Below are 12,853 nucleotides of genomic sequence, written 5' to 3' on the forward strand. Positions count from 1 at the left end.
GTTTGTAGCGTGGTCGGGTTTAAAAATAAGTCTTGAGAAGTCCACAATCTATATGGCAGGGGTTTCAGATGAAGAGAGAAGCCAGATATTGTCAAACTTTCCTTTTGCTGAAGGCACATTACCAGTGAAATACTTGGGCTTACCTTTACTAACTCAAGGGATGAAAAGGACAGACTATCAGCCGTTGGTGGAGAAAATCAGATGCAAAACAAACTCCTGGACTTGTAGAATTTTATCATATGCAGGAAGGTTGCAACTGATAAAAGCAGTCATCATGAGCATTGTGAACTTCTGGTCTGCTGCATTCAGATTACCGAGTCAGTGCTTAAAAGAGATAGAGCAACTCTGCTCAGCTTTTCTTTGGACTGGTCCAAATCTGAAAACTGCGAGCGCAAAAGTCGCCTGGAATGATGTCTGCAAGGAGAAAAGTGAAGGGGGATTGAGTCTCAGAATGCTTAAAGAAGTGAATAAGGTTTGTGGGCTAAAGCTTATTTGGAGAGTTCTAACTGGGAATTCTTTGTGGAGTAAATGGTTGAAAGCTTATGTGTTGAAGGGTAAGAGTTTCTGGGAAATAAAAATGGATTCCCAACTTGGGTCTTGGATGTGGAGGAAGCTTTTGAAGCTAAGAGAAGTTGCAAAGCACTTTTATAGAAAAAAGATTGGAAATGGCCGCCACACCTCCTTCTGGTTCGATAAGTGGTCGCAAAGAGGAGTCTTATATGACTTATTGGGAGATAGAGGATTTATTGATATGGGTATTCGTCGTGAAGCATCAGTAGAAGAAGCTGTTCTGTGTGAGCGAAGGAGAAGAAGACACAGAGTGAGTATTCTGAATGATATAGAGGAGGAAATGAGGGCATTAAAAAATACTTACTGTGAAAGAGAGGAAGATGTAAGCCAATGGAAAAGAGAAGCTGGGTTCAAAAATGAGTTCTCAACATCTGAGACTTGGATGATGATAAGAGAAAGAAAAGAGAAATGTGATTGGTTTAAGTGTGTTTGGTTTCCCCAAGCAACACCCAAATATGCTTTTATGATGTGGTTGGCTAATCTGAATCGGCTCTCAACAATGGATAGGATTGCAGTTTGGAACCATGGAGTTGATGCTATGTGTGTACTCTGTCGAACTGCTCAGGAGAATAAAGACCACTTCTTCTTTGAGTGTGATTACTCAAAGCAGATTTGGGAGTTCTTGGTGAAAGAAATTATGGCGAGCTCTTTTACAAATTCCTGGTCGAGTATTGTACATGTTGCAGTGAGAGGGGGTATGGAGAAGAAGAAGCTATTCTGCTTTCGCTATGCTTTTCAAGCATTCATGTATGATTTATGGGGCATGAGAAACAGAGTGAGACATGGGGAGAAGCTGATTCCAACAATGGTATTGAAGAAAATGATTGACAAGGGAGTGAGAAATAAACTGAGTCTAATCCTCTTTCTATTATTTGAGGAGACCATTTTAAAAGAAACCTTTAGTTCATGTGTTTATTACAAGTGTGTCATTTCCTATAGGCGTGGGCATTTTACCCGGACCCGAAGACCCGACCCGAAACCGACCCGAAAAAACTCGGTCCGGGTAGGAACCGACCCGATCAAATTACCCTATCGGATCTTGTTGTAGAGGACCCGCGGGTCTTGGACCCGACCCGACCCGAACCCGTAACCCGGCGGGTACCCGAATTAATAATATAAATTAAATAAAATGAATCAGTGGGGAGTCGAAGACGGGTTATTTGTCTACATAGCAAAGGGGTCAGCCACTAGGAGACAACCAACTATTGTTCTATCTCGCATAGTTTAGTATATATACATATTTTAATATAATAAAAACACAAATTTTAAATAAAATGTCAAATATTTTCGGGTATATTAATATTTTCAGATTTTTTTTTGTATTTTTAGGTATTTTTTAGGTTGAACCCGAACCGAACCCGACCCGAACCCGACCCAGAACCGAACCGATAAATTCTAGTTACCCGAATGGGTCCAACTATATAAGACCCGACCCGACCCGGACCCGGTACAACCCGAACCGATCCGGAACCAAAAATTTGAAATTACCCTATCGGGTCCTAAACTCCTAGACCCGAAAGACCCGGACCCGAAAAGACCCGGCCCGAACCCGACCCGACGACCCGAATGCCCAGGCCTAATTTCCTATGTGGCAACACCATAATCATTTTCACACCCTTTTATTAAAAACCATCTTCTTACTAGACTAGTTACATATAATGCCATTGATCATTAAATTGTAGCTTCACATAATATAATATATGCTTTCTAATTATTAGATAACAAAACTAAATGCTCCCTAATTACATATACATCCCGTCAACATAATATGATAAAACATATATTATAAATGATTTTGTTATTGTAATAAAACAGCATATATCCCATATGGTTTTCTTATAATTGTGTTTACAATAGAAAACCATTTTTTTTGTTTATCACATATGTTCCAAGCATATTAATTTGAGACTTCATGATTACTTAGGTTCTCCGATGAACAAAATAAAAAAGAAGAATGTGTTTCGGGTTTTTTTATTTTACTGCAACATTATTAGAGAACGAACATAAACGTCTTTGATATAATATTTTTTTGGAGTCAACATTAATAGAGAACGAAAAAAAATTGATTATTTTGTGGAGTCAAAATTTTTAGAATATGTTTTCGTCATTGAAATAAATGTTTGTATATTCAAACATGAAATATATTTGTTTGCTAAAAACTTTGCCTTCAGAAATCCATATGACCATATCTATGCCTATGTATATATTTTCTATATTACATACAAAACTATATCATATATTTACATTTGGCCGTAAACAACAAATGATTGTTACATGGAGTCACAAATTTTGATTGATTTTCTGAATCAATTTGAAATCTTGGTAATAAATTCAGGTATTAAATTGTGGAATCAATTTAGGTGTCAATTTCTGAATCAATTCATAATCTTCATTTATTGATTTTTAAATGTATCAAGTAAATTTTGTCAATTAGGTTCATAGAAAAGGAAAGGTAGGTACATTGGGAATTTATTTAATTTATTAGAATTCGATAGTTTAGGCAAGTTTTAGCCAAAAATTAGAGTGCAAGTTATGTAATATTAATTTTTGAAAAAAAAAATTATGGCGATTTCACGAAGCTGATTAACCCTAAACTTTCTTCCATGACGTATATAATTACGGTGCCGAAAGAGCATCTCCACACCACACTTTACTTCTCAAATCATCATTGAAATGGTTCTCATTGATTCTAATGTGAGTTTCTACAATTTTAGGTATGTTTAATGTAATATGCTTAGATACATATGTTATACTATGTGTGTTACAATGCAAATTAATTAGAGAGTAGATAATGTATTGTACTAATTTTAAAATAAAAGGTGTTGAAGCTGGTATTTTTTTTTTATTATTTGAGGAGACTTTTTTGAAAGAAACATTTTTTTTTGGTCAAATGAAAGAAACATTTATTTCATGTGTTTATAACCAAATTTTCATTATTTACTTGGACATTAAAACAAGATAATGATTATAGTATATGTAACATTTGATATATACGGGTTTATAATTAAGGGTATTTGTTACATTATAACAAATGGTATTATTTTCATTACGATATGCAATTAGAAACTTTTGTTTTTGTTTTTTTTTTAACATTGAATGACTTAGAAAATTTTGTTACTTGATGGTTTTTAATATATATATATATATATATATATATATATATATATATTTCATTTTTTAAACACATATATAATCTTATTTATACATGTTCTTTTTGTTAGTTGTTTTTTTGTCAGTATAATATTATATAAACATATATCATTTGTTTAAACATATAAATATAATTTTATAATATATGAAATAGTTAATATTTGTTACTATATTTTTAGTTTTCTAATATCTATAGAATAAAAGTTATAATTTTTATTAGTCCATTCGCACCGCGCAGGGCGCGGATATCACCTAGTGAAGGGAGTAAAAGGGATGGAGGAAGCATTACAAGTTTGGTTTAGTACTAGAGTTTAAAAAGGTTTTGGAAGGTATAATTTGGAGAAATTGTATAGCATAAGGTAGCATTATGTTATGATGTGAAAAGATTTTTTTTTTACGAATAAATTTAACGTTCTTTCAAAAAAAAATTGGATTATAACACTCTATTGGGCTTTTCTTAAAAAGTAGGCCCATTTTAGTGGACTAATGATGTAATTGATGGAAACAATAAAGACGACATGTCAACAAATCTGGTCATTACGGTTACGCTTTCATTTTAGGAAGGTAAATATTTTCTTCTTAATTCGTTGCATGTATATATGGTATTTACTGTTACTACATTCTTCATGATACATGAATATATAAAAGATTTTATCTATACATTGCTCCATTGCCAAAACAAATCAAATAGTCATCGTTAACTCATTTCTGTATTTTTAATTTTAAATACACATAAGGGACCCTAAAGACAAGATCAAGAAGCAATAATGAAAGAACAGATCTTTTGTCAGCTTCTAGTTGTTTGCATGTTGTTGTGGTCATCCCAAATTCAGGGAAACAGCTGTGATGCTTCAGGCATCGAAGCTTTAAGGGCTTGTGGAGATTCTATCGACAAGGAGCTGCCATCTCCTCCGAAACCATTCGAAGGTTGTTGCACTGCTGTCCGAATCATTGGGATGAAATGCATCTGCGAAGTCATCAATAAGGAAATCGAATCCTCCATTGATATGCAAAAGCTCGTCAACGTCGCTTCTGCTTGTGGCCGTCCACTTGCTCCTCATTCACATTGCGGAAGTAAGTCCTAACGTATAACCGACTTTGTCTTCACTATTTTCTAGATTTTATTTTATTTATTTTAGTTTTAGAATTACCATAAAATAAAAAATAAAAATGTAATCTGCCGCACTGCTATAGAAAAAAATATGAATATGTAACTCAATGTTGGTTGGTTAAATGAATCCTAAACAACTATTAAAAGCCTTACAATTAAACCCCATAAATATATGTATATCACTAGTTTTTTCTTTTGTAAATGTATATCACTATTTGTCTAAAACATCACATATTGAATTTTAACAAAAAAAAAAATCACATTTTGAAATTCAAATTAGACTTTACTCTGTACTCTGTATTAACCTCGTCGTCTCTAGTAACCAGAATATCACTAGTAGATATTTTTTTAATAAATTATAGATTTTAACTTTGATTTACTTGTGATATCTCTTTTTCAGGTTACCTAGTTCCCGGTGTTGTTGCATGATGAATGAAACTTGAATAAGCTAATGTGGATTTCTTTAAATACTTTAAATTGATGCTAAATAAATTATAGTTCTATGGAATACACTAGTAATTGGAAGACCTGTCCCTATTTTTCTATCTTATTCTTGGTACTTGGTATCAGTGGCGGACCCACTTGAGAAGAAAGGGTGTCACATGACACACCTTAAATATGGATAAATCTTAGTTTTGTATGGATGAACAAAGAAATATCACTAGGTTTGTTGGTAAAATGCTCTAGATGACACTCCTAAACCCAGTTTCAAATCCCACAGTTGACATTTTAAACTTTTTTTTCATGGTTTGACCCAGGTAAAAACTAATCCTGGGTCCGCGACTGCTTGGTATGGTTACTTTAGTCAATAATCGATAACTCAATATTGCTAAAGTATGTCGCCAGAAACAATTACTCTGTCATAATGACCTTTTTTATATAGAAAGCCCTACATACGATGGATCCATCCTCATCAGGAGCAGAAAACAGAGGATGATTAAAAGGTGGTTTCTTATCACAGACTCACGAGGCGATAATAAATAAAAGTGGACATGATTTGAAAAGGTTTCGAGAGGTGGAGATTCGATAGTTTTTATGTATTTATTATTCTCCAATAGTTTGGAGGTTAATCACTCTCAAGCACTTACACGAGTACAAACCCTAGCTGCTCTATAAACTTTACCTGGCCGACACAAATAACCACTGTTAGGAGCACAATGAGAATCATCCGAACAAATACATAGCCCTTCCAATGCACATCATTGCTTCACAACCGTCGCGTTCCCTTTTAACCCTAGAATCTGATCAGTCCATTCTGTAGAAAACAAGCCCGAGGGATCCAGTCTCTCCTTTACGTTCAAAAACAAGTTTGCGTTCTTGTACTTTCTAATAACACCGTCAAACGCTATGTTCCTATTCTTCCCCCAATGTGGCAAAGCATTGTACTTCAACAGCGCCATTTGCTCGATCTCTTCGATATAATCCTCGTAGAGACGGGGTGTCAAAGGATCATCTTTGCTTCTGTAGTAAGTTAGGTCAAAGTCCAAAGCTTTTTCTTCCTTCCCAAGAAAGGCAGAGGAGGATGTTACATAACGGATGAGAACACCATAGTTGAGTTCAATGCCACAAAGAGATTCTGGTTCGATCTTCACTAGTGCTTTGACGTCGCTGATGAAATCTTTGACATGTGTGAGAGGAATACTGAATGTTGTTTGGTGAACAAACTCGCCTTTTATGCGTGGATCCCACGGACAGGCCGTGATCAATCCATCTTGAAGGCTGTCTAAACACGCACCGGAAGACATCATACGGTCTTGGCTTCCGACAGCCGGATACCCTGTAAATAAAAAGCCTGCGATGGATGCGTAAAAGCATAAGAATATTATATATATTAAAACAATCAATAGATGTAGATGATTGTATGTACCATTATTTGTCACACCGAATGAGATTCCAAACAAAAAGGATGATAGTCGTCTTGCTCTCACACACTTTCTGTTTGCATCTCCAGACAACTCGTCATTCTCCTCTACATATCATGAACCAAAAAACATATAAGAAGCGGTATAGTTAACCATGCAAACGTAGATATGTGTATATTCAGAAATAAAGAATGAACCTAAGGATCTGACGAAAGCGACGATCACAGAGACTTGAGAACGGAATGGGAAGAAACTGAACACGCTATCTCCCGAAGCGTTAGTCGGAACTCGGTCGTCAATTCGATACACAACTTTGCCTTGGCTCGGTAACCATAAGAAGTCCGCAAATTCGTGTTGTTCACCAAAAGTCAAGGCTTGATCTCCAAAGTCCGAATCGTTTCTCATAACATACGTTAATGATCTCTTGAACATTGGTTGCAATTTGAAAGTTACCTTTCCAAAATCCAAATATATAAAAAGAAATTAAATGTACATATTGTAGCACAAATTCAAGTAAACATAATTCGTATTTTATAGATACATACCTGAGATATAACTCCAAGAAGTCCTAAAGAAACTTTGGCCGCATTAAATTCTTCAGGATTCATAGTCTCACTAAGAACTCGAACCTTCACGTACCCGTCAGAAACCGAACCGGGACTCACCATTCTAATCTCGGTCACGTAATCATGAACCGCACTTCCTTTACCCCACAGCGAACTACCGTGAGCACCCGTGCCCATCATTCCTCCAACCGTTAGTCCCCACCAGTACGGTGCGTATGGCAACGCCAACTCCAACTTGGCCGCTTCGTTGATCAGCTGCCTTAGCGTCACGCCACTCTCAACTGTCAAAGTCTTGGCCTTGGGATCGGTTCGCACCACATGGTTTAGAAATTTGGTGCTTATGACAATACCGTCCTTTCCGTCAGTGCAGACCAGCTTGGGGATGCTGTGAGAGTACCGAGTTACAACCCTCATCTTTTGGCCGGCTCTAGTGGCTGCAGCCACCACGGAGACGAGCTCAGCCTCGGTTCTTGGGTACTCCACCTTTGCAGCTTTGCATATAGAGCGGTCGGGAAATGCTCCATACGAATTCGTAACCGTGCATATTGTGTTTCCGGACTCACACTTGACCGGATCATCTGGTGGAGTTGGAGAAGCAAATGTGAAAAGACAAAAGAGCACACACAGCCAAAATGCCATTTTCTTGAAGAAACTTTTTAAAACTGGCATTTGCAAGAGAAATGTTCTTCTTTTTTTTCTCTTTTCTGTTTGTAAAATTTTTCAAGGGAAAAGCTTCGGCATTGTTTCATTTATATCTTACTTATAGTTTCTATTTATCATCACATGGTATAAAGAGCGACCTGTAATGTGAAATTATGTGGTATGTATTATATGAATCAAATGATTTCAGTACAATTTTACAAAGAAACATGAAATGAGACCATTAAATGAAATTCAGAGATATTTAAGTAGAATCTGTACCTAGCTATATTATGGTACTTTTTGGGTGTTACATCATACAGTTATTCCTCTGAAAATGATGTGCTTATACTATAAAAAATTATCTAGCCCTTAAAAGATTATGTAGCCCTTAAACAAAATTCGATAAAATGTTAAAAATTAGGAGACGTTTGTAGACCTTTATTACTCTGGTTTTTGTGGGTGAAATAAATGGCACATGGTTTCTACTTTCTAGTGTGGCTAGCTAACATAATTCTGAAATGGAGAAAAAAAATTCTGAAATGGAGATTTACCTTAAATATATATACCAGCTCAACACGCATTGTACAATGCAAACTGATTCACATTTACACGGAAACTAGATCATGACCCGCTCGACCGAGCGGGAATCAATTTTTTTTTATTTTTATTTGTACTAAATGTTATACATGATTCATGATTGTAATGTGTATTAATATAAAATTTTGATAAATAACAGTGTGTACTAATGTGTTTAAATAAGCAATGTGTTTAATTACTAAATTTGATTTTTAAACTTTATAATAACGTAAAGTAGATTTTTAATATATTATTTAAAATATATAGTGCTATATATTTTGTATTTTCAACATTTATCATATAAAACTTACATGGGGGTATTATTTATATGAAAATATTTGTAACATAATATATTTTTATATTATATAAACATATCTACGATTTTGCAAAGGCCATGTGCATCCGCACGGATTTTATTTTTAAAATGTATTCTATATTGTTTAGTTTTATGTAGTATCGAGTTTGTATAATTCAATTTTGTGTTTAAAAAAACAATATCAAAACTGTCTTTCGTATGTAAAAATAACACTTTGCAAGCGCGAATTGTGTCTTTTTATTGTAACACAAAATTTGATATAAAACTTATGTTTTTTTACATTGTGAAGTTTAGTTTTTAAAAATAATTATTACATAATTCAAAATGAATTTTATCTCCGAGGTCTAATATATTTTGTGTGTAATGGTTCAAAGCATTTTTGATATATATTATATTTCAGTTTGGTTTGTTTAAGTATTATTGTATAAGTATAATACTATACAATATTATTATATTCTATACAATATATAAAGCTATGTGTTATTTGTTTTAAAAAGTAGATTAGACCTAACATAGTTAAAGAATAGTCATATATTTATGTATGTGTCTATGACTTATCTACCTAATGTTATCCGTGCAAATAAAATCAATATGGCCAATGAAAGTATACTGATCAATTTAAAATGAATTTTATAGAGTAACTCTAGTACGATTAATTTTTTAGTATTCTTAGTATCTATCTTATTTAAATCGACATGTAATAAAAGTAAAAGCCATATATGGAATATGGACAAAGAGAGGAATTGTATTTAAGGAAATACATCAATGTAAAGTTAGATTATGGTATGTATTATATATAAAGAATGAGACATTTAATTTAAATATATGAGATCCACCTTTTAAAATCCACCTAGAAGAAGTTGTAATGTTTCTGATTTAATAAGATAGACTAGGGGCTATCTTCTGATATCGCCTTTATCCAATACTTATTTAGCTTGACAACCCAACATAATCGGATAAATGATGATTAGTTAATTATTATTATTAACCACATATCATATCACAAATAGCATTAGATGACAACACAGACTTTATCAATCAAAAAATTACAGAAATTACAGTCTCTATGTAAGATTATTGTAAGTTTGTTTGTTGTTGATCAATTTAAAACATTCTATAGTTAATTAATAAATATATTTTTGTAGGATAAATAGGATAATTACTCGAATATGTAGATATTAGCCAAAAAAAAAATGACTGGACGATGAAAATTTGATTAGCTGCAGAAATGATACAAATCAGAAAATCTTGATAATTGTGAAGCATAATCACAACTATTACAAAAGAAAAAATAGGATATCTGATTTGCATTCACTCTTAGTTTGCACTCAAATATCTAGTGGTTCGTGTGAATTTGGTTCACATTTAAATTGCATATACCCAATTCATCATTCATGTATCACAAACTAAACAACATTGACTATTGACTACGCGAACATCAACAATACAGGTAACTAATGGTTTTATTGCTTTTATTTTATATATCTTATTAAAACAGAAACATTTTGTTGGACCGAACATTAATTTTGTAAGTTTTTAAATTAAATACATATTTATACTTTATAGTTAAACATACGTTAAGTCACTAATATTCATTTCTTTATACTACTATTCATGTTTCCAAACAATATACTTATTTCTTTATACTACTATCAATGTTTCCAAACAATATATTTTTATACTACTATCAATGTTTCTAAATAATACAATAATTAATCTTAGTTATTTTATATCTATCATTTTCTCTTTAAAATTTTGTAGAAACATCATAATTTCATAAATTGCAAAATAGTGAACTTTAAAATTTCGATTATAAGATTACAAATTATGAAACTATTACAATTTAAATCCAATTAGATTACATATCGGTCATCCATCAGTTCAATCGGTTAGTCTCAGGTTTTAGTGATTTTTTAATATGAATATTTTGAAAACATAAATTGAATTGTCAGATCTCCGGATTAACCGGTATAATCACAATCGGATTGAATTTAAAAATACTGATTTAAATGCAAAAATATTTTAAATACACACTCTTTAAAAATAACCAAAATTTTTGTTAAATTATTAGTGAAAATTTTTATCGTAAAATATTCCGCGCTTCAAAACCGCGGGTCAAAATCTAGTTTCATCTTTAAACAACATAACGCAATGTTCGACACATACAAATATCAACGGTTAGTTACAGACATTATAAAATATTAGGAATTAAAGATCCGAAACTTTCAGAGTACAAACTCTAGCCTCTCTATAGACTTTATACCTGGTCACAAATAACCTTTGGTCGGAGCACAATGAGCATCTTCCGAACATATACACAGTCCCTCTAATGCACATCCTTCTTTCACGATCGTCACGTTTCCTTACAAACCTAGAACCTGATCGGTCCATTCTGTCGAAAACAACCCGAAAGGATCGAACCTCTCTTTTTTTTTGTCACGAGATCGAACCTCTCTTTTACTTTCAAAATTTTGCTTTGCTTTTAGTTCAAACTAGGATAAGACCTGCGCCTTGCGCAGGGTGAAATATTTATTTTAAAATTTATGTTTTCATATTGTAAAATTTCATGATTTCTGAATACATGTGTTTTTGTGTTTAAAATGTATTCGATATTTATGTTTTTTCAATGTAGAATAATTAATTAAGTATAAATATTTGGTACACATGAAAAAAATATAGAAGCTCAAATCAAACAATTAAAATGAGATATCATTGATATTCTTATAATCATAGATTAAGGGTTATGAAAACATTTGATGGTATTTATAAGGAAAAACTCAACCGTATATATATAGTAGGCATAGATAGGTTTTCGGATTGTTTGGAAAGTTAAAATAATTAGCACTAATTATCTAAAAACCATATTTTAATGTGATATATTGAACCAATATTTACGTAAATTTTCAATAACTACCACAAACATATTTGGGAGAATTACCAATTGTGACTCAAAACTTGGAGTCAAACCCAAAAGAGTACCCCAACTTGGGTCAAAGGCAAAAGTAACTTAAAAGGCTATTGAAATTACAACTATCTCCTTGTGAACAAACAAAAAAACGGATTTTTTTTTACGTTTCTACCCCTCGCAAGTCGTCTGTAAACAGACGACTTGAAAATAAGTCGTCCAGACGACTTTAAGTTAAGTCGTCTGGACAGTTATTCTTAAACATAATTTAAAAATTTTGTAAAAAATATTTTGATAAGTGAAAAATTGGAATTATGTAATTAACATATGTCTTAAGAGATATAAATTAATATATAACAAATTTCAATTGTTTTCAGCCCAGATGAGTGAAAGTAGTGAGTCATGATATTCTTTAGTTTATGTTTCATCAACATATGTTGTAGTATTGTATGTGTTCTTAGGGTTAGATTTTGGAAAGCATTAAAACCGTTTTTGAAAATTTTTAAAATTACCTAGGCGTGTTCGTTTCTGTGTATAGTAAACACTATTGAAGTATAATTTGATTTTATAACGTGGTTAGTAAGTTAATTTAGTCATTTTAGTTTAGGGGTTCATTTTAGGGTATTGGACGACTTAATATTTAGTCTTCTGTTCCCAGACGACTAAATATTAGGTCGTCTGATGTACATTATCAGCCAGAATAAGTCGTCTAAACCGGACCAAACCTTAAAGTTTACCAATGTACTTTTAAAGCTAACCGGATTATTTACCCAATATATAAGGTGATTTTTTTTTTTTTTTTTCATTTTCCGCGAACAGAAACCCTAACAGTTCTCTCTCACCGGCGATATCAAAGGCGATTCGAATTCCCACTATTTCCGAACAACCATCGTTCTCAACGTCGGCTATCTATCTCACTTCATTCTCACCGTTGTCGCCGCAGCTTCTTCTAACCCTAGCGCCGCCGATTCCTCTAAACCCTAGCGCCCCCGCTTCCACTATTTCCGAACAAACCGTCGCCCTCGCCACCGTGCTCACCAACGTTCTCACCGCCGCTTACTCTAAACACTAGCTAGCACCGCCGTTTCTTCTAAACCCTAGCGCCGCCGCTTCTTTTAAACCCTAGCGCCGCCGCTTCTTCTCTGTAAACCGTAG

The 12,853-nt window shown here is 33.3% G+C and overlaps 1 protein-coding gene and 1 pseudogene across 1 annotated transcript; one reads left to right on the top strand and one right to left on the bottom strand.

The window, feature by feature from the left end:
• Positions 1-4,487: 4,487 nt before the first annotated feature.
• On the top strand, positions 4,488-5,378 carry LOC130499849 (uncharacterized). Its single transcript, XM_056994293.1, has 2 exons — positions 4,488-4,794; positions 5,232-5,378. The coding sequence occupies exons 1-2, from the start codon at positions 4,488-4,490 to the stop codon at positions 5,258-5,260; spliced, it is 336 nt and encodes a 111-aa protein (XP_056850273.1). The 3' UTR covers positions 5,261-5,378.
• A 529-nt stretch (positions 5,379-5,907) lies between these two features.
• LOC108826635 (probable L-gulonolactone oxidase 4) lies at positions 5,908-7,949 on the bottom strand (annotated as a pseudogene).
• Positions 7,950-12,853: the final 4,904 nt, after the last annotated feature.

This window comes from Raphanus sativus, chromosome 9 (assembly GCF_000801105.2).
Source record: "Raphanus sativus cultivar WK10039 chromosome 9, ASM80110v3, whole genome shotgun sequence".
Classification (NCBI taxonomy): Eukaryota; Viridiplantae; Streptophyta; class Magnoliopsida; order Brassicales; family Brassicaceae; genus Raphanus; species Raphanus sativus.